The sequence below is a fragment of the Podarcis vaucheri genome (assembly GCF_965113315.1).
Source record: "Podarcis vaucheri genome assembly, chromosome: 15".
In the NCBI taxonomy this organism is placed as follows: Eukaryota; Metazoa; Chordata; class Lepidosauria; order Squamata; family Lacertidae; genus Podarcis; species Podarcis vaucheri.
The window spans coordinates 17,752,150-17,774,411 of NC_138753.1; the positions used below are offsets into that span (position 1 = coordinate 17,752,150).

The 22,262-nt window shown below is 41.5% G+C and overlaps 1 protein-coding gene across 7 annotated transcripts in view; it reads right to left on the reverse strand.

Moving 5' to 3' along the window:
• The window catches only part of ARHGAP32 (Rho GTPase activating protein 32), a 199,896-nt gene that overhangs the window by 15,605 nt on the left and 162,029 nt on the right, over positions 1-22,262 (reverse strand). For all 7 annotated transcript variants that reach the window (XM_082201334.1, XM_082201335.1, XM_082201337.1 and 4 more), the window contains 5 exons: positions 15,865-16,014; positions 5,219-5,321; positions 4,102-4,246; positions 3,299-3,381; positions 997-1,104 (listed from right to left, as the gene is read on the reverse strand). In XM_082201334.1, the coding sequence (XP_082057460.1) occupies positions 997-1,104; positions 3,299-3,381; positions 4,102-4,246; positions 5,219-5,321; positions 15,865-16,014 (589 nt within the window). The remainder of the gene's footprint in view (positions 1-996; positions 1,105-3,298; positions 3,382-4,101; positions 4,247-5,218; positions 5,322-15,864; positions 16,015-22,262) is intronic.

Sequence of the window (22,262 nt, forward strand, 5' to 3'; positions counted from 1 at the left end):
CGCTATGTGAGATGGTGATGTATGTATTAAAAGCTTAGTTCGTTAGAGTGTGGTGCTGATAATGCCAAGGTTGCAGGTTTGATCCCTATATGGGACAACTGCATATTCCTGCATTGCAGGGGGTTGGACTAAATGATCCTCAGGGTCCCTTCCAACTCTATGAGTCTATGAATCTATGTAAACTCCTATGTGAATACAGTGTTCCCCACTTGCACAATCTGTCCCTTGCAAAGGAGGGCTGCATAGTTCACCTGAGGGCTTGCTTCCATATATATTTTAAAAGGTGTAAGCTGTATGCCTGAGCCTACATGCTGAACCAGCTCTCAGCAACACGTATTGTAATGGAGGCTGGCAAGCCATCCCTCAAGACAGTGCAAACCAAGAGGGAAATCCAAGTCTTGCAAGGTAAACGCAGGCAAGTACCTTTTATTAATGTTGCTCACAGGTTGGAGCATTCAATGAGCTTAAAAAAATATCCTATTCAGCCCTGCCTTACAGGATGCAAGTGAATCTGATTAGCTGCCCAACTGGCTGGAGGGCCAGCTGACATGATCATTGGCTAGGAGGCAGCTCTGCTGGCAAACTCTTGTTCCTCATCCTCGGGGGAACAAGGAGTAGTATGGGAAGTCATTCTCTCTTTGCCCCCTCAGTTTCCTGGGTTGCGCTAGCAATCTTCTCTTCTCTCCAATCACCTGACATTTCCTGCACAATGCATCTAACTGGGCTGAGGGCACATGTCTCCCTGTCCAGCTTAGCCGTGCTCCCCAGAGTCCCAGGGACATCTCTGTGTATGACTCCAGATTCTTCTTCACCCACTGCTTTGTTTCATGTGTACAAAAAGGTCCAATGTTGAACATGCAAGGTTCCATCAAAATCAAGAAGACCAAAGCCCCCTCCACCACCATCGTTCAGCTCAGCAGGTCCTGGATGCTGTAAACGAAACATAAGGCTATCCTGGCTAAGATACCTCATCTTCAATCAAATAAAAAAAGGTACCTCAGCAGATTTGGTGCCCAGACAATCGCTAAGTTCTTTGTGTGCATGTTGGTGATGGCACAGTAATCAGCGAGGTGAGCCAAATGCCTCATTAGGAACTCCAGAGTCCTGGAAAATGAAGGAGAGCTGTTAGTGGTGAAAGCAAGAGTATCACACAAGTTAGTACAGTGGTACCTCGGGTTACATACGCTTCAGGTTACAGACTCCGCTAACCCAGAAATAGTACCTCGGGTTAAGAACTTTGCTTCAGGATGAGAACAGAAATTGTGCTCCGGCGGAGCGGCAGCAGCAGGAGGCCCCATTAGCTAAATGATGCTTCAGGTTAAGAACAGTTTCAGGTTAAGAACGGACCTCCGGAACGACTAAGTACTTAACCTGAGGTACCACCTCAGGTTATTGTCCTACACTTTGCAAAACAGAAAAAAAGAATGGCATTGATATGGATTTGTTTAGCAGCAAACTGAAGTGCTATAAAAATGTGCCCTGAACAAGGCCCAATATTCTGAAAAGTCCATTGACCCACAAGCCTTACTGGGCTTGCCAGAGGTCCCAGTATGGCTGGTGAGACCACTTCCCCAAAGCCATGCTCATCTGCTCCGCACCTCACTGCATTGTGGCAGAAAGGTTGTTAATTTATTCCATCAACCAGGCTTCAGGGAAATTTTACGGAAGCTTCATCATCTCTGGTGGCCACTAGAGGGAGCGTTTGCAATATTCATCCAGCTAAAGTGTTGAGAAAGGAATACTGACAACCAGGTTCTTCTTCTGTGCTTGGATCATAATTAACAGAAATGTTTAACTGGGAATTTGAAGGTCTATAGTCTGTTGAAGAATAATGTGGTAGAGGGTCCAGGGATACAACCACACGCAGCCACAGGGTGTCTTGATGATCCGACTTCAGAATAAAACGAGTACACCCCAGGTTACAGCACATACACTGAAGGCTCAAACCTGGCCATGCAAGGGGGGAACTTAGGCATATTATTGATTATAGGTTTCCTATAAAATACAATGCTATGTGTAGTGGTGGTGGAGGGTAATTCTCTGCTATCTTGGTCTATGAGGTTATTAGGAGCAGAGCAAGGAGGCCAGCGGCCCGTAATGAGCCACAGCAACAACTATCCTCAGTTCATTCTAAGGGGGCTTCAGCATGCCAAGACCTCCCAAGAAAACCACAGACACCCTAGGGAAAAATTGAATCTTCTCCTGTTCACATTAAGATGTGTACATTGTATAACAAAGGAGGAACCAGCTTCTCGTATGGAACACAGAAATGGCCTGGTGCCTTCTCCAAGTTACCAGGAATGATTTCTGTTTTACTGTATCTCCACCGCCACCACCACAGATCCTCCATGTCCACAGATGCTAAAAGCAGACAAGTGCTGTAAGCCTCGCCAGAGAAAGCCTTGAAAGGTTTTGCAGGCTTCCCAACCACTTTCCTGACTCATTTTTGCCAGCATTCCCTACTGCCCTTAATGTGGGTTGCACTGAAGCTCTACTCAGTGAGCTGTCCTCGTTCCCTGCTGGCAGCTGAGCACATCTGCTGTCCCAGCTATAGTCAGGCATATTTATGCTTACATTAGCATTTTATATAGTTCAACTTAACTGGCAATCAAATTTGCAGAATTTTGCCTAAAAGGCAAGATGCCATACCTACATTTCTTGCAATTTCTTTCCATTTCACACCCTGGATTTTCTTGTTTCTACAGGGCCTCCTTCCTGCCTCCATTAAAATACCTTGCAGATCTAATGACCTCTCCTTTCCTTAACAAAATGAGACAGTTCTGCTATTACGGCCCCCATTCTTCGCCCCCTCCCACAGCATGCTTTTCATAATGTCAGCTACAATTATGCAGAATATATGTTGTTTGTCTTGTTACAGATCTAATTAAAGTCGAAGTCAACTTTATGCAGATACAAATCCTTCAGCATGCACCCAACCATTTAATTTGATAGATGCAAGAATAATGCTGCTTCAATATGCCAGCCATCTTAGGGGGTATAAATTGGAAAGCGAACAGAAAATGTCAACCTTCCTTTTAAGAATGATTATATAATTGTACATTGAATGTGCAAAGCACTTTAGAAAGGAAGACATCAACTCAGGCCCCCACACATAATACAATGTGAATTTAGATTAGCGTGAATAGTCTTGGTCTGTCTCTGTGTCCCGGGAGAGGCAGAGGTGTGTTGCCAAAACTGCATGGAAAAGGGGGCATAGTCTTGCACAATCAAAGGCACCCAGCAGGGTATGAGAACATAAAAAAAGAATGTGCATTTAGAAAGAGCTGATGATGCAAACCTGTAGTGAGGTGGGGGTAACTGCTGGATGACATCATGGATTTTGACTAATCGTTCTTCATCTGTAGCAGCAGACACAGCATCCTAGAAAGGAACAAAAGGAACAAACCTCAATGCCATGCATTTGCTGCAGGGTGCCACCTATCTGGGTGGCTTCAGAACACTGTCCTGCTAGTATGGCAATCAGCATGGAAGTCACAGTTCAATGAGGCTGAGAATGAACGGACACTTTCAGTATCCAATGTAGCAAGCATGGCGTTGCAAGGCAGGTATTGCTCCTACATTAGAATGCAACGATATTATTTATTGCTTTGGACTGCTACTGGTTAGGGAAGCGTATGTGCAGTTGTTCCCTATTTTAACCCTCACAACAGTACTGCAACAGAGACTGATTAGCCCAAGGTCACCCACTGAGCTACATCATTTGGTAGGGGATTTGAACCCTGGTCTCTTCAATCGAAGTTCATCTGGTGCACTGCACTGCTCTGACAACTGAGCATGCTTCCCTTTAAGGTTGAAAGAAATTGACCTATATCGTTGGAAATTCTAGATATCCTTGAGACTTTCCCCCCAGATCCTGTTTTCAGGGGCACATCAAGCGCAAAAGATAAGGTCATGAGTTGCACCGGAAGAACTGTGAATGAATACTCATGTAACAATTATATACAGGAAGTGTGCCAGTTCTTTAGATGGGAGTTTAATTTAGCTACTGTTAAATGCAATGAAAAGGGGAGATATTTTTGAAGTGTGACTCACACTAATGCTGCCCAGGCAGTAAAAATAGGAGTCCCGTCTTGCACTTACTGAAAATTTCTCATAGAGCTGATAGGTGAGCAGAGGATTTGGGAGTTCTCGGAAATAGAGCTTACAGAGCGAGCCCACACAATGTATATCCTGAATGTATACATCTTTTGTCAAGTCAGGGATTTGCTCAGAGTCAAACTCATGCCTGGAGACAAAGGGAAATAAAGAGAGAGAAAAGAGGATAATATATACTCAAAAGATGAAAAGGACTTTGTTTACAGGAAGAAACAAATACCTCAAACCTCAAAAATCTGTGGTCCTACAGGTTCACATTTTTGCTAGTTGAAATAGCTTCTTGGGAGCCATTTTAGTTGGCTATAAAACCACTAAGCGTGCTCAACAATCAAACTGCCTGTAATCTGGAACACTCCATGAAATTGATTTCATGATATATACTCAACGTTCATGCAGCCAAAATTCAAGCAATTCCAATTATTATATGCAACAGATTTCTGGCTAGGTAGAGCTCCCCATCTGTCAGAATGAAAATAGCATTTCCTTTCAGTCTGAAGACCTAGAAAGAAAAATTGTGAACATGATGGGCCACCCAGGGCCACCAAGGCCCTGCAGATCCAAATCACTGTATGCAGATTCTGTGCAAGCCACAGAGCCAAGAATCACATGAGGAAAATTCTTCTGCAATGGCCTGTCTTGATGAGAGAGCCATAAAAAAACAAAACAAAAGCCATCTACAGAGGGCCGCAGATGGCAGTGCTTGCTCCATGCTGCATAACGTGTCTGGAAATTGCTGTTTCAAATTAGCTAGGTTTAGACACACAGGAGCTAATATGGTGAGTCAGACAACTGGGATCAGAGAAGAGGCAACTGCTGTTTCTGAAGCCTGCATCCACAAGAGCCATAAATAAACTGCAAATTACTTGTTATCCCACAGTCATTCTGTATTCTGAAATAATAGATTGTGGCCTCAGAGCAACACAACTAGTTTCTGTCCCAGCCAATGATACTTTTGGATTCATGGAAAAATACACGATACGTCAAAAATTAAGTGTTTTAGGAGCAAACCAAAAATAAATTCTCAATGGCATTCAGCAGCAAACCCCAAAACTGGCATTAGCATGTTTGAGACTTGAAATCACAACACACAAAAACTTCATACCGTAGTTTCTGGATATTCGATGCAATCCCAGATAGTCGGTATATTCCATCCACAATGCCATGCTTTTCAATGAATTCAGTGCAACTCTTGAGAACCTGAGGGACTTAAAAGCAAAAAGCAACAGTGTTGGTTGACCATTAGATGCTCTTAGCATCACCTTCCCAGATTCTTCCTGGCTACACACATAGAAAGAAGCCCTTCGAGAAACTACACAGGTAAGAGATTTCTTAAATATCTTTTAAGTGCAGCTAGTTCAGGGGGTGCTTCTGTTTTCTGTTAAGACAAGACTGAAACCCAAATCACTGCAATGTGTGGCTTCAGATAATGAATTCATGTTGTTCCTGTTTGCAAAAAGTATAAAGCAGCTGTCACCAAGCCAGCCAGCTTCAGCTGTATGCTTTCTCATGCCTCCAGCACTGAAGGCAGCAGTAGGACAGGCTCAGCTAAGTTACTACCACAGAACCAACTGGACTACCCGCTCCCTCCAAATCCTGAAGTTTTGTAACTTGGGGCAGTTGTGACTGGTGGACTGCTTGTGGCAGCAGTGCTGGCTAGATGCATGTGTTTAACTTGAATTGCAAGTCTATGATTTGGCTTGCTTTGAGGTATCTGCCTTCCATTTGTTTGGGGTTCAATATGGTGGATTTAGTAATAGCCCTTTGGATAGGATTCAGGTTCAGAGATTCCCATTTGTTAAATGAGCAAATATTTTTTAAATGCTGCATATGTACACATGACATTTGACATATTGACTCTATGGCTGGGTTCATTTGCTTGGGTTATCTGTTCTACGTTCAGTGTTGGAAGTTTCTTGTGCCTGAGACACAATTGTGTCAGGAAGCCCAATATCCTGCACAGGTGATGTTGCTTGATGGGAGGAACTTGCAAGTACATGCAACAGATGTGCACCTTTAGAGAATTTTCTGCCACTCAGGCCACCACAATGATGCCCACCACACCTGCCATGTTGTACCCTTTTGGTGCATTTGGGAGGCACAGTGTGACGTCAGGAACTACACCTCACCCTTTGGAAGAGCGGCAGTTTCATGATGACCACAAAGGTCAGCCAAAATGTTTATAACCTTGGCACCAACCCCAAGCTACCATGCTATGTTTCCTGATCTGCCATTTTTAACTGGATTGATCCTTCAAATCACAATTTTTCAATGGCATTGACCAGATTGGGCCAAAGGTTTTTGGTTCAAAGGCGGGGAGCTCTATCATAAAAGTCTACCCTACTGCTGACTAATAAACACTAACAGCAAATTCCACCTTAAATTTAGTTTAACTTTAACTTTATAGACTTGTATGTCTGCAACAGAATGGAAAAAACAAGGTAAATCACAACTACAAATTGCAAAACAGTATGTGCAGTTAATCTGTAACTGAAAAACTAGAACATAGATTAGGATCAATTGCAAGACAGGTACTATTAGACACACATTAACATTCCATCCAATATACCAACCCTGCCGGCTATTCTACACAATCGGTTTCCTGCTCTATATCCCTATCCTCCATGTAGGATGAAATCAGATTCTCCAGGCAAAACATCAGCATCTTTTAAGCATGTGTTGTTTGGTTAAAAAATGACCACTCCATTTAAAGAGTTAGGTAAAAAGGTAATGGTTATGAGAAGTTGGTAAAAATAAGATTTAAGTCTTAAGTTTTAAGGTTTTTTTATAAGATAAGATGAAAATAGAGTAAGGTAATGTAATGACAGAATATTATGAATTATGGAAAGGATTTGCTGTGATAATTATTAATTAAGATACAAGAGATGGGAGGAGGAGGTCATGGAAAGAAGGTAATGAAAGCGGAGAATTTGAAAATGATTGTTTTATTTTTTTATTTTTCTGTTTTTGTCTTTTTTCTTTGTAATTTTTTTTAAAAAATCTTTTTCCAATAAATATCATTTTTTTAAAAAATGACCACTCCAAAGACACTCAACTCCCCCCCCCCCATGCCATTCCAGGGAAGTCTGCTTATTATTAAGGGATTCATAGAAGTTGGGGCAATATCACGGAAAAAACTGCCAAAGTTATTTTTAGTTCTACAGTATAAACCTTGCTTTTCATCATACTTCTAAACTATAACATCTCCTTTCTAATTTCTAAATCCAGTCCTTGCCTCCAACACTTTGAATTTAAGGTTCTCATATCTTCAATTCCTGCTGGATTCACACTATAACCCAAGTAATAGACCGTAGTAAGGTCTGACATAAAACAGAGACAGGATAGGATAGGAAACAGTTTGGAGTTATAAGATTAACCAACATATTAGGAGCTGAATTTAAAGGATTGAACACAAATACAAAGAATAATCAACACTTTCCCTTTTCTGTTTAGCTCCTATAATTCTCCTTTAACAGGAGGCTGAGGCACTGTACAAAAAATGAAGCCACGCATTGGACAAGTCCCCCCCCCCCGTTCCCTGGCACTGCCAAGAACACCTGCCTGTGCTGCCTAATTGAAGCACCTTGTCACAGAGAACGACCTCAGCAGGCGTCCAGACCTCTTGCCCCCCAGGGTTTCCTAGCCTTATAAACAAACAGCATGGTAGTGCTGTATTTGTCATAATTAAATTTCAGGAGCACCCTACTGTGACATTTAACATCAAGCCAAAGCAGAAAACAGAAAGGGGACAGGGTGATGGGGTGCAGTCACTGCAATATGTTCAATTCACTGGCTCATTCACCATGCAAGAATGGGAATTAACATTGAACTGACAATGGATACAACAGCCTCATTTGCCCTCCAGGTAGCACTAGTTGACAGCTAATTCTTTAGTTTAATTGTCACAATGGATAAGAGGACCTTGTCAACATTCAGCTGTGCCAGAAATGGCCAATTCCAAAATTCTTCAAAACAGGTTTATCCCAATCATCTTTTAACTGGGTTGTACTGGGCTCCCTAACAAAAATTAAGATATCCACAAATATGCTTCACTGATGCTTATGACTAAGTAGGCTTTTGTTCATTTAAGTCTCCCTACTTTACTTGTTTTCTATTTGGAGTTTGTAACCTGAAGCGTTTGTAACCCGAAGTGTTTGTAACCCAAGGTACCAGTGTAATGCGCTGATCTCTCCATCTTAGTTTGTCTGACCCAGTGAGCTCCCAAATGATGTATCTATCATACATCCTTTGCTTTGTACCGAAGGATAAGGCACGAGGCTTCCTTGTTCAGTTAACTATAATCGTACCTTGGAAGTCAAATGGAATCCATTCCGGAAATCCATTTGACTTCCAAAACATTCGGAAACCAAATCGTGGCTTCTGATTAGCTGAGGAAGCTCCTGCAGCCAATCAGAAGATGTGGAAGCACCGTTGGACGTTCAGGTTCCAAAAGAACTTTCGCAAACTGAAACAATCACTTCTGGGTTTGCAGTGTTCAGGAGCCAAAACGTCCAAGTTCCAGGGCGTTTGACAACCAAGATACGACTGTATAGGGAAGTATTTTTTGTCTACATGAAACTTCCAAATGGGCCATGTGTCCAAACCAACAAAGTATGAGACTGAGGGTTGTATTCAATGAAGCACTAAGAGATTGTTCCATAAGTGCAACAATTTCTGCTTCTTGGTTTACTGATCTCCCCTTTCCACTCCCTCTCCCGCTTGCTGGTCTGGGAGTTCTGCCGACCCTCTGTAAAGAGTTGGGGAATGCAGGGGGGGGGGAGGTCCTATTGCAATAATGGAAAATATTGTGCTGGCTTCCTCTGGTGCAACAATTTAATTCAACACTTCCCCCCAAAATTCATGCTCTTGATTGCAATCATACAACTGTGGAGTTGGAAGGGACCACGGGGTCATCTAGTCCAACCAAACTTTCCAAAAGACCCCATTTTAATCTATTTGCTTATTAATAGGGCTTATTCCTCTTCAGCACAACCCTTAAGGTGACTTTCAGAACTCAAAAGCACAATACAATATCCTTGATTTTAAATGGCATGTAGAGAACATGGAAGCCTTCCAGCAGATTAAGATGGCAAAGATGTAAGACAAAGGAAGGGCAAAAGCATGATCACTTTTAATCTGTTGTTTTGTGTTTCCTTTTACATTCCAATAAATGGGGGAGAGCTGCCAGATGTCATGTCATGTCATGATCCTATCCTGGTCTTATCATGATACCCAGGTAACTGAAAGTCTAAATTAGATCACTATGCTGATAGCCTGATGCTGACAGAATGACATCTGTAGTCTTCAAACTGATTACAAAGCATAAGCATTTTTGTTACATACGCAGAAATACATGGAAGCGCAATTAACAGAGCTCAAATCAAGCCAGAGGCCTGGATTACTATTTTCAGTTCTTCGGTTTCTAGGCAACATGCCATCAGTGTTTCCCAGATACATCCCTGTCTGCAGAAACCTTGATAAATTTAAACATGGCGAGCCTGTGGGATGCTGAGCACCACAAACATCTCCTGCAGAGAGATAAAGCAATCTGTTTGTGTTTTCTTTCTGATGCCAAAATGACTGTTCCTATTTCTAGAAATAGAAGTGAAAATTAAGGAATAAAGAAGAATTAAGGAGACAACAGTCCTCTCCATTAAGCTGCAACAGGAATGTAATGTCTAAGCGTCAAAAATATCCCTGGAGGTTTCAGAGATTTGCTTCATTTCACCACATTGTGGGACTTGAGCGTGAAATGGGCCCTGGGCCCTGGATGTAAATAGTGTCAGGTGTGGATAAGGACTGTGTGGCACCCTCCAAGCTCTGGCCAAAGGAGGAAACACCAGGAAGGCAATGAACGATCGTAAGTGGGCCATGTGGCTTGCCACTTTCCAATAAAATGTTCAGTTCAGTTGTTCCCTGGTCTGAAAAAGCTGAAATTGTGGTGACAGGTCACTTTTTACTTCACCCGACAGCTCCACTGCTTTGCAAGCACAAGTGAAAGGGATTGCCACAACCCAGCTGCAGCTCCACTAGGTTTGGCCCAATGCACTGAGCTTGCAATGGAGATGTGAACAACCCAGTTGACCCACGGCCATGTCTATTTCCTGAAGGTCAACCCAAGGGGATAATAAGCTTCTATTAGATACTGCAATCACTGTTTGGGGGGCTTCCCTTGTGCTTGATCCAGAAGCTGCAGTTAGTGCAGAATGCTGCAGCATCATTGTTGAAAGGAGTGAGGCCTTGTCAGCTATCACACCTGTGCTCAGAGAGCTGCACTGACTGCTACTGCTACAAGTTCAAGGTGTTACTTACTATTAGTTTATAAAGCCTTTAACAACTTAGAACCAGTTTATCTACATTATCGCCTTACCCCGCATGTGCCCACTTCACTGCTCTGATCAGTGCAGCTGACACTACTACAGGTGCCACATAATACCCATTCCACATTTGTAAGAAATCCATTGTTTAATGTAGCAGCAACTACACTTTGAAACTCCCTGCGTACTGATATCAAGCAGGAGCCTTCCCTGTATTCTTTTTGGCACTTGCTGAAAACATTCTTGTTTAGACAAGCCTATCCAGATGCTTAGAAAGCTGGTGTGAATTTTATTCTGTTTTAGTGTTTTATCTTTTTGTATGTTTTAAAGTATTTCTTGTATTTTTTTCTTCTTTTATCTTTCTGTAAATGGCTTTGAGGTTTTTTTATTTTAGGTTCTTCACAATCAGTTCACAAATTTTATGAAATAAATAATTTTAGCTGCACAGCTGATACCTAAGAACATGTTCCAAATAGCAAACTAGCTGCTCACACTGAATATTTCAGTTTACTCAGATCAGATTCCCTCCTCTGTTTTTGAGACCGATATGCTTCTTGCATTTTAAGAGTCCAGGGGTTCTCAGTCTATTGCTGGAATAAGAATTATTTGTTCAGCCTGGGAGACCAAGGCTGCCCACCAAGTTCTGTTGAAACAGTGTCATTTTCACAATGTCCAAGCCAGGACCATTTGGCCAGTTAATGGACCATGCCATACTGAAATGCTGCCACTCAGCTGAATTCCATGCACCAGCATAAAGTTAAATCATCACTAGAAAACTGGAACAATCACTGTAAAGCAAAGTGTAGTAATACATTTTGAATCTAAGTCCATGTTAAAAAAAAAGAAAAAAAAAAGAAAAGGCAGAAGTGTGGATAGCCAGAAATGCTGCTCTTGAGTAAAAGTACTTAAAATAGTCAACTTTATTTGGACTGTGCTCTGTACTTAACCTGTATTTTCACACAAAGCTGATGAATATCACAGCCGCTTCTATTTTATCACTCAGGTATTGCATTTTTTATGGTTACAATGAAATATCATCCTATTCTTTCTATTAGTTCCTAGACTTAACCAGCTTAATTTCAGAAATTTGATATTAAAAGTGCTTATGTGAATAAAGCTGCCTATGTCATCTTCAGGGAATGTTATGTTTAAATTCTACGCTGTTCCAAAATGTCACCTCCAGCTGGTGTTTCATGAACATCCTGCCATCCTAGTGTAGATGACACTATCTATGCTGTTGTCTTATGAGTATTGATTCGTATTCATTCGCTGTAATGAACTTCCCAATAAGCAGTAGTAAAAAGCATTCCCAAAGCAGTAGCATCTCAAGAAAACCCAATGCTATAATGAACATATACTTTAGGACAAAATTTAAGAATTTGGACATCATAGCTCTTCGCTGCATTAAAAAAAAAAAGTTTGGAATGCTGGTTCCTGTATTCAGGCTCAGGAAAGAGCCAAAAAGAATTAAAACTCAAGGTACAAGTAAATATACAACAACTAGAGCTGGACTGAAATCTGTCAGATTAATTTAATAGTAAATTAGGTAAGAATGTTGAAGGCAATAAAAGCAGTTTTAGGGCAGTCGCCCTGCATAGTTATTAACACCACGAGAATGATGGCTTCAGTTTACCAAAATCTAGGACACTTAAAAATGGGCACATTACCATTCAAGTGATTTCAAATGGTTTTAGATCATCTTTAACCTGCTCTAGACCTTACTCCATGCTGCTGCTTCAGTTTCTACCAGACCAAAATCTAAGAGGTTTATTGCTTAATAGAGATTGGCCCACCCCTTTTAGTATTTAAAATGCACACTGTTTTAAAAGAATAATGGTCTAGATAGCTATAACAATCACTGGCAAGAGCAACATTATGGATTCCATGCCATTATAAGAGAAAAGGCTGAAATGAGTTTGTAAAATCCAAAATGACTCAGTGAATTACCACTATGCCATGTATGTTTAAGGCTTCTAAATTGTAACAGAAATAATATTAGTATAAGTAAAATCCATTCAAAGACTGGAATGCTTTGTAAATACAGACTGTATATCTTTTGAAGACAAGCCTTTAACATTGCTTAAATCTTCCTAATGCATTGCTTAAATTTACCTTATCACAACTGCATGCATATGGGCTTTGAACCACATAATGCCTTCCTTTCACAGAATAAAGAATTACCCAATTAATAGTTTTCTTCTGGGTCATTAACAACACACTTTTCCATATGCTGTGAAGCTGTTTTTGCAGTTGTTTTACATAAATAGGGGGAAAGGGGCATAAGCAGGTAAATGTTTAAAGTAAATTAAAGAACAAGAGTTTCCTGTCAAGCGTTTTGTCCTCTGTGCTTACTAAAAACATATATCAACAATTCCTATCAATTTCAGAATAGAAAAGAAAGCACCACATCTAATTCCCAATGGGAGCCAATGAACATGCACAGAGATGATGCAATACAGAACTATTATCGCAACACAAAGCAGTAAACAATGAAGCTGCTTTCCATTTGTAGGTGATGCTAAAAGATTCTCACCAGTTTCTTTTGGGCAAAGAGCTGTTTAACTAGGCCAATGGAAGCAGTAATTCTGAGGTGAGCTGCTGCCAACACCAGCTACCAACAAGGGGAAAGTAAAGAGACCCCAACCTAGTCAGGGGCTACAATATGCTGACAGAGGTTGCACACTATAAAACCACCAAGCATGGCAGGTGGCAGCAAAGCAGAACAAATTGGTAACCCCAGCTGAATGACGAACCGCTACTCCTCAAGGAGTCTTCGTTTGTTTCCAGGTGTTTATTCAGCACAGGGTAGGGAAATGATGTTCAAAGCTAAAGAAACCAAAATACTGCAACTATTTCAAATAAATATTGATCAATATGATTCAAGGAAACAACTAATGCACAGCTTAATCACCAAGTTGTTAGGATGGAAAGCAAAGCTGGTATTTAATAACCCAAGTCTACTGAAGTTCATGTTCTCCCTACATAATTTCCAGCCTGAGACAAAATTACATGAAGACTGTGCCACATGGCACCCTTGTAGATTCCACCCACATTTGATATGTTACAGCCTGAGTTTCCCAGCCAGTGGCATGTCGTGCTATACTGCAATGATCCTGCGCTTATGTGAAGACGCTGCACTTTTGACATGACCACTCCCAGAGCGGCCTGTCTCCCCAAACAGCCACATCCAAACATGTTGCCTAAGTTACTTTAAGCTGTTTGCTCTGTGATGGTGATATTTTGGGCAATCTGGACAGCATTTGAATCCAATCCATTGACTGCCTATCTTGATCTAGGTCGTACTTTTAACTCCACAATTATTTGTTACGATACTTTGCTACGTGCTGAGTGGGTAGAAAGGAAAAGTGGAGCTGCGTCTTTCTGTTTGGCTATAGCTACCTAAATAGTTTGGGCAGCCAAATCTCCATTTACATGGCATTACACAGAATGACAGAGAGGCAGCTACCAAGCCAACATGGTGCAGTTTAGAAGATAATCTCAGCAATCCTTCTTACTACAGTATTCAAGTCTTCAATAATCCATTAAAGTGAAAATAACTGTTACGAACAGGGTATATGAGAGTAATATACAGGAGCTCTCTCAGAATAAGCAATAGCCTAGCCTGAAATTCTGCCCATGGTGTCCTAAAATCCAGTTCCCTCTCACTTTTGCAGAGTTCTGAGTTGACTCATTTTCTTCCTCTACAAATGAAGCTCCAAAATTCAAGTAATAATTCACAAGGGCGCTTTCAGACAAGCACATTTGTCATGCTGAATTTCATTTGCTCCTAGGATCATCCAGTCTCACTACCAATCCTAGAACATTGCCGGTCTGTGCATGCTTTCTCCTAGAGTTGCTAGGATTTCCTGATGTTATATAATCAATGCTGACATTACAACATTGCACCCATGCCCACCCAAATCAATTTGATACATGTGAACTATCATCTTTCCAACAGAAACTTTGGGAAACATATGACTCATGTCCTGGATTATGACACAGTGTCAAGGGAAAAAACAAAGCGCAAAATTTATGCAATGCTACAAACTGTGCCCTGCCATTTAAGGTTCAGCAAAAAATATCTTGGCAAATTTTAGTGCCTGTCATGGTGTAGGTCTTCATCCAATTAAGCACTTGAAACACAAACTGAAATGCAAGCAGGTAATGAGTTACAAGAAAAGCCCAAGGAACTGCAAATACACTACAAAGCTCCCAGGGGTATGAGATCACCAAGCAGCAATGTAACATGCTAATTGCATAAGTATTGACACAAATATTATTAATACTCAGGAATGAGGCAAAGCACATGTTTCAATGGATGATGTAATCTTTAACTGGGCGATTTTACACTGAAGTGCTTAGCTTCTGAAAGGAAGAAGCCATAAAGAACAGAAGCACCATCAAGACACTACAGAAAACACCCAAGAAGCAGCAATAAACAATGCTTCTTCTCCTGAACCTTTCTCTGCAGGCTGAAGTCAGTATAATTACAGCAGTACACACTCAAATGTTTTAAAAATGTTTGGACTGTTAACAGACCAAATGTGGATTATTAACAGATTGTCCAGTCTCAGGCATAACTGAGACCTATCAATTTCATTATAGACTATAGTACTTCAATATGCTCCTGGATTTATAAGAGAGGTGCAATGAATTATGTGTTTACCCGCCTGGGATAATCAACAGTTATCCCAAGGCAAGTTGCTGAGTGAAGAACTGCACATGCTTCTTCTCAAACTCTGCTCCGGGAAGGAAGGATTCTGCCACAGTACAGCAATTTGGATCAGATAACCTTTTGGTCCCTGTGGAGCCTTTAATTCTAGCTGTCTGTGGCTCTAGTCTTCTTATCCATTCAAATGTCAAAGTACAGCTACAGCAAACTCAGATTTTTGCCCCTTTGCCATCACCTCCTAAGCAAAAGTTGGAAGATATAACAAGATGGACTTTGATGTGTGATGTCATTCAGTTGCCCAGATTATTATTTATTCCAAATATTTTTCTTGAAAAATTAAAACAGCAATAACAATGCATCAGGGAGGCGACATTTTATCCTTGGCTACCGTTCAGATGCCCTTAACTCCTGGGAAAAATGATTGGCCTGATTCTTTCTTAAATCATCACCATGAGGACAACCTGCTTCTGTGAATAATCTCTGACTGATGTCAAAATAATAAATTCACTCTCACACACTCTATGTAACACATCAAACTGTGATATTACAGAAGTGCTGGGTGCCAAGGCAGGACAAATATTATGTCTCAACTGCATGGAAATCTTGGACTGCACTTTCTTAAGAAGAATGAAGAGGTAGATGCTATAGGTGGAGCATTGTAACGACTCAAAGGAAAGTAATGCTGGTCAGATCCAAATTGTTCTTTTAGAATTTGCATTGTAGGACATTCTTGAGCCAAAGCATAACATTCTTCTTACTTACCATCATGACCAGAGTTGAGAAGATGTTCTCCAAGGTCGCAGCCAAATACCCTCTCTTTTAAGATCCCACGTTGCTTCAGTTTCTGTTTTGTTGGTCGAGACTTCATGAATGTGCGCAGGAAAGTAATAAGCTTGCCGTGTTTTTTTGACACTGTAAAATTGAAGGGGAAATCTCATTTTGTGGCCAGATAGAGAGGAAGGAAGATGTATAATACATTATTTCACTGAACCACAGTTCATTCTATTCAAAATCAACCCCCATTACTACCATGCACATATCTGATCAGTTTCTGCAACAGCCTCCTCCCTCCTCCCTTATATAAGTGATTCAAGGAAATCAAAATCTGTAATGGAAGACAGAGTTAAGATATAGTAGGACAATAGTTTTAATTGTTATGCTCTCCCCATCTCAGCAGTCTGCTTGTGCTTGGTATTTCATAGCTTTCAGTCTAGTGGGGAGAAGAGGAAAGGAAGGAAATCTCCATAAAAATGGGTAATGCAGCCCATGTGTTTCCTTATGGTTTCATTTCACGCCATGCTTGCAGGGCTAATCCTTTCATGTCAATTGCTTATGAACAGATCAGTGGTGGGACCCTGACAGGTGAGAAAAGGGAACAAGCATTTCAGAGAGGAAGGAAACTCACTCCTGTACCCTGTGCCCTGCCATAGCACAGCTCTCTGGCCAGTCTTGTCACTGCCAAGTGTTAGTCTGCCTTTACACATGTTTTATACATGTTTTCTTTATACATGTTTTAAATGTTGCTAAGCAGGATGTCACATCAGCTAAGAAAGAATTCTAAGCTTGAGACTGGAGGTAGGAGCACAACAGCTAGCCAGGGCCCCAAATTAGCATAACAAAAGGCACATTAATAGGGGAAAATGAATAAAATCACAAAACGATAACACCTCCCAAGGTTCTGTTATAACCTATGGAGAAGAATTTTCTTTAAGAGGCATACTTGCTCTCCGCTTCTTGTACTGTTACAGAATGATGCCATCGCAGAATTTCAGAGTTAGAAGGGACCCCCAAGGGTCATCTAGTTCAACCCTCAGGAATGTAGGAATCCCTGCTACAGTATCCCTGACAAGTTGCCATCTAGCCTTTCACAAGTGCTCCGTTTAGACCTCCAAGTGAGAGAGAGGCAGATTCAGTTCTGAGAGTTTGGTCACCTTGGACCTAGTAGAGTCTGAGTATTCAGAATGTCTTTTTGGCCTTTTCAGACACTGGTTAAGTGTTTCACAACAGTCCCCTTTGGGTTCCTATTCATTCTGGGATGGTAGTGTTTGCTTTAACAGTGACCCTAATATTCTTGGCATATTGCACCGTTGACTTAAGTATGTGTCATGTGTTTTATTATTTTCTTGCTTATTGAAATGTTTCTAATGCAGAGAAAGTGTGAATTTTGTATTATGCTTACTAACCAAATAGTTATTTTTAATCCTTTTTATCAGTTATTAACAGCATTTTTATTTATGGACAATTTTTAATATTGTTTCATATTTGATTTTATTGTATTTGTTTTATTAAGTTTATTGATAGACTCGTTTGGCTTCTTTTGGTAATGAAAGGTTCAAATACTGAACATGAAATAATGGAATTCAATTTTTGAATAAATACAACACTAATTTGGGCAACAGTGATTGCACTGTTGGTACAACCATGGGCATCTAAATTACCATCAGCCAGTAGTGACAGTAGTGAATGGAAGAATGTTATCCAAAACAAAATACACTGAGTGACCAGGAAATAGGAGTACATAATTGCAGCTGCTATTACACCAGTAGTTAATGACTCCAGATTATTGATTACCACCTTGAGAAGCATTAAATGATTCCACAAATGTTTCTACAACCTATTAGCCAATACAAACTCCATGTTCATATGGCCAGACAAATAGCAAATGTCAAAAAACAAAGAATGAAGCATAAAACTCCCAAGTCTCTCCCACTGTATAGACTGTGATGCTCTTCTTGACCTTTAATGTAAAAGGGGGTACAAGTTCTTAGCTGTGTTTTCCAAGTTCCATTGAATTAGAGACAATGCAATTGAGATTCATACACGTAGCAATTACCCCTTGATGAGAAGGAAATGGCCCTATGCCAAAAGGTGAATAAACTTAGCATTAATTTCAATTGGTGAACAGGGCAAAGATGTTCCATTTTAACTTCTTCTTTGAGCTAAAAAGGAAAAGCTAAGCAGTGTCTTACAAAAGATGCCTGCTCACTCTTACTAAATTGCTTTTGTTTGCAAGCAATTCTCTAGAGACATTCTCTTCAAATAAAAGCCACAACATGAAGCCAGTTGCAAAAGGACTTCCTTTATCTCCAGCCTTTTCAGTCTCAGGAAGCTATAAAGCAGTAGTACTGGCTATTAGGCCTTAAGAAAGGGGCAAGTCTACCATCTTGTTAACAGAAAAGAAAAGAAAAGAGAGGTTGGTGACAATCAAAGCACAGCAGAGTAAAATACTCTTGTGAGGAAATAGCCATGGTTTCTTTATTCCAAGTGGCAAGATAATGTATACCTGCCAGGACTCTCCAATATTAGGCAACTAACTGGGGATACAAAACTGTTGGGTGCCGACAATTCCAAAGCAATGATACTTATATGACAGGCCACTATAATACAGCATTTCAACATATATGCATTATGACAATACTATGAAACAATAATTTAATACAGAACAGATGAAAAGAAAAATATACTGAAGGTTATTACAATGAGAGTATCACTCCGAAACTTACCCGAGTTCAAAACACACACTGCAGCTTTTTTTTGTTTTGTCAAATGCTGTTATGTTTTACAGCAGGGATTTACAGCAACCCATCACACTGGGTCCCAAGTACATCAGACCTTGGCTGCAGTCAAGGTGCTAATCGGCAACATTTTTGTGCTAGCTGGCTGACTACAAACATTACCTTTTGCCTAGGTATTTTATGAACCTGACAAAAATTAAAAGGAAAGAAACAGTGAGATACTCCTACCATCACTTCAGAAAAGCTTGAAAGCATCTCTCTCTCGCTCTCTCTCCCCTCCCCCCCAAAAAAATATTCAGTTCCAGTTAGGTGTCTTGGTATTTGTGCTTCTCAGATTTGGCTGCTGTGTCTCCTAATCTCTTTTCAAGGGGAGCAGAGGATGATTGCCTGGTATTCCTAGGTTACCAACCAGGAGAAAGTGACTCTACTAATGGTGGTGGGCTGGAGCTTAAGTTTTCCCCACCCTGAGATACATAAATTGAAAGGGAAGATACCAAAACAACTAGAGTAGTGTGGCTAAACAAATTTATTATGGCATGTGCTGCTGTGGAGCAGAATCCAGTTTACTAATTTTATATTTCAGTCTGAAAAGTAATATCCAAACTCATAATAGCCTCTATAGGTAATATATCCTAAAACGCAGTAGATATAGGCTTCTAATAATAGCAAATACAGTAAGGGTACAATCCAGTACTCAAGATACACTAGCTGAGGGACTGCAGTAGGTGTAGCCAAGGCAATGCCCTCCAGATATTGTTGAGCTCTGTCTCCGATCCCCCCTGGCTGACTTGGGCTGATGGGAATCCAACAATAGCTGATGGAACCATGTTGGCTACTCCGAGAAGCCCCACTACACTGGCAGAACATGGTATGTTGGTGTCATGCAAAATACACCTGTGCAGCTGTGTTGATGGTGTGCCTGTTGCACTACCATGACCCTGCTGGTGTAGCATCCAAAATGAGATTGGACAGGACAAAGGAGGAGTAGACTTAAGTTGAAGTCCTATGTACCCTCAGGTCCCAAACACAGTGGAACTCTATCAAACACAAAGCTTGTGTAAGGAAAATTCTCCCTTTCAATTTAATAGAAAAATTAAAAAGGAACAAAAGGCACTGCCTCCCATCTCTTGCCCCAACCGCCCCGCCCCATGTTGCCATGACCAAGAACTGGATTAGCCATTAGTCTGCAGCCAACCACAGCACACCAACACTTGGATATAACTCCGCAACAAGGGAGCTATAACTCAGACAAAAGGGTACATGGCACCAGGCTGAAACACTCTGGCCTCACATCATGTACCTAAGAACATACAAGAGGTCTCTGAGGAAGGAACCAGTGCACAAAACAGCCTGCCAGCTAAACACACATGGAAATAGCATTTTGCTGACACTGCTCTTCATAAAACCCTCACAGGTAGCCTGCTTCAGGTCTCCAGACACTTCTGACCACTCATCTAACATGGTGATGTTGCAATGAGGTCATGAAGATGACATGTTGTAAAGATGACCTGGCAACATTACTACAATAGGGAGGCAACAGCAGAGTACTCTATGCAGGTCAGTGAAGGGAGGAGGGAATCCGGCTACAAAGTGTCTCCCATATTTCTTCCCCCAACCAGCTGCATGTGAAATCTGTGTCTTGCCTCAACTGTACTTAAACCTTCTCCACCATCAGCTGGGAGCAGTCTTCCCCACATGCAGATAAGTTCTCTGCCGATCAAGGCCAGGAATTCCACTTCAACCTCTGCCACTTCTGGTCAAACATGCATGAGCGCTTTCCCCTTACTGAATCACAGCCAGGGTGCACAGATCAGGGCAAAGGGGATACAAGTTCCACCACAGTCCTACGCAGGAAGGTCTAAACATCTCATTAGTCACTGCAATTTCTTCCCCACTCCAGGATGGCGCGGGGAGGTTTAGCCCCAATCATTGGCAGAGCACTCAAGTAGCAGGAATCATTCTTCTCTCTCCCTTCCTCACACCTACTGTGCTACTACATCCAGGGAAGATGAGTTCCAACTTCTGACAACTGATTCTCCCTCCCTCCCTTTTGCTCTGCACAGTTGTGCACACACCACAAGGGAGGCCCACCCTCTGGCCAGTAGCAGTGACCAAAACACCCCACAAATGTTCCTCTGTGGGGTTACCACTCCTGTCAAGCTCCATATCTAACAGTTGATGTCTGTGTGCATAGCATGAGTGTGCAGCCTAGAGGGGCAAATCCATCTGCTGCTCTTGCTGCCCACTATTTGATGGTCAAAGGGACAGAAACCCTGACAAGCCCATTTGTTGTTTAGTCGTGTCCGACTCTTCGTGACCCCATGGACCAGAGCATGCCAGGCACTTCTGTCTTCCACTGCCACAGTTTGGACAAGCCCATACATGTGTCTATTTACTTCCAGAACTCACTCCATCCCTGATGCTATTCAATAAGGCTCTAATTTTGCTACATCTGCTGTTTCTTTGCTACAAGGGATTGGCAGATATGGGCCAATGGTGGGTTTTCTTCCCATAATGGGTCATGATCCGTTGTCCCAAGGGAGATGTTTGGGTGCTATATGCCCCCTCCTTCCTTCACACACACATAGTACTTTGTGAGAAATGTATGACATAAGGGAAACCAAACATCTGCCTAGAGCTCCTGGCTGCTGGTCTCTTCCTGTCTGTGCCACAGTATCTTACACTGTGGAAGGTGTTGTGGAATCGTTGTAACTGGCAGGTTGTGTGTGGGCTGTGATGATGCCTTCTTGTTAGCATGGGTGGACTGGGGCCTCCCATTTCTGGCCATGTAATTTCCACAACTTCATGCCCTGTCATTTTTACAGCAACACCACATTGACTAGGGCGGGCAGGCACTGGTGTGTTGCCATGGGTGCTGGGAGTGTGGCTGCCACTGTTGCTCTTCTCTGATTTTTGGAGCCACATTTTCCTCCCACCTCTCCATTCTCTGGGATAGATGGATGCAGGACAGGGTGGCTGTTGTGTCAGAGTAGTGGTAGAATATGTCTCCCCTTTTGGCATTCTCAGGGGTTAAGTTCCTGTGAAAATGTATTCACACATCTTTCAAAAACATACAGCAACTAAAAGCTCCATGAAGCACATGGCGACAAGCATGCCTTTTCAATCCACTTTTAGGATCCAGTGACAATTTCATAAGAGTTCACAGAAGAATAAAGTCACCTACACCATACCACTATTGATTAAAAAGGCATTTAAAACGTGTCCGTCCCTGGTTTGGACTCCTGATGGCAGTCGGATTGCTAACACAGGATTAGTAGCCTAGGAAAGAAAATCTTTCCACATGCAGAATGACCCACATTTCCAGCTCACGGCCAGCATATTGGTTGCTTTTCCTGTTTTTACCCCCCTGCTGTGAGGAAAATGTTATGCTAAGGTCAAAAACTAGAACATGTGCAACTGCAGGGATTTAAGCTGATAGTCTGTTTAGGAGCAAAGTCACAGGAGAAACAAGAAGAGGATTCAAAGTATTACTTTGTTCTAGCCTTTGCTCTAAGTGGGTGGGTGGGTGAAAATCTAGTGATTGATTTAAAGGGAAAGAGGGCCATAAATAGCTAAATATGAACAGGTCAACTGTTAACCAAGGCTGTGGGTATGTTAACATTTTGTACCAGAAAAAAATGAATT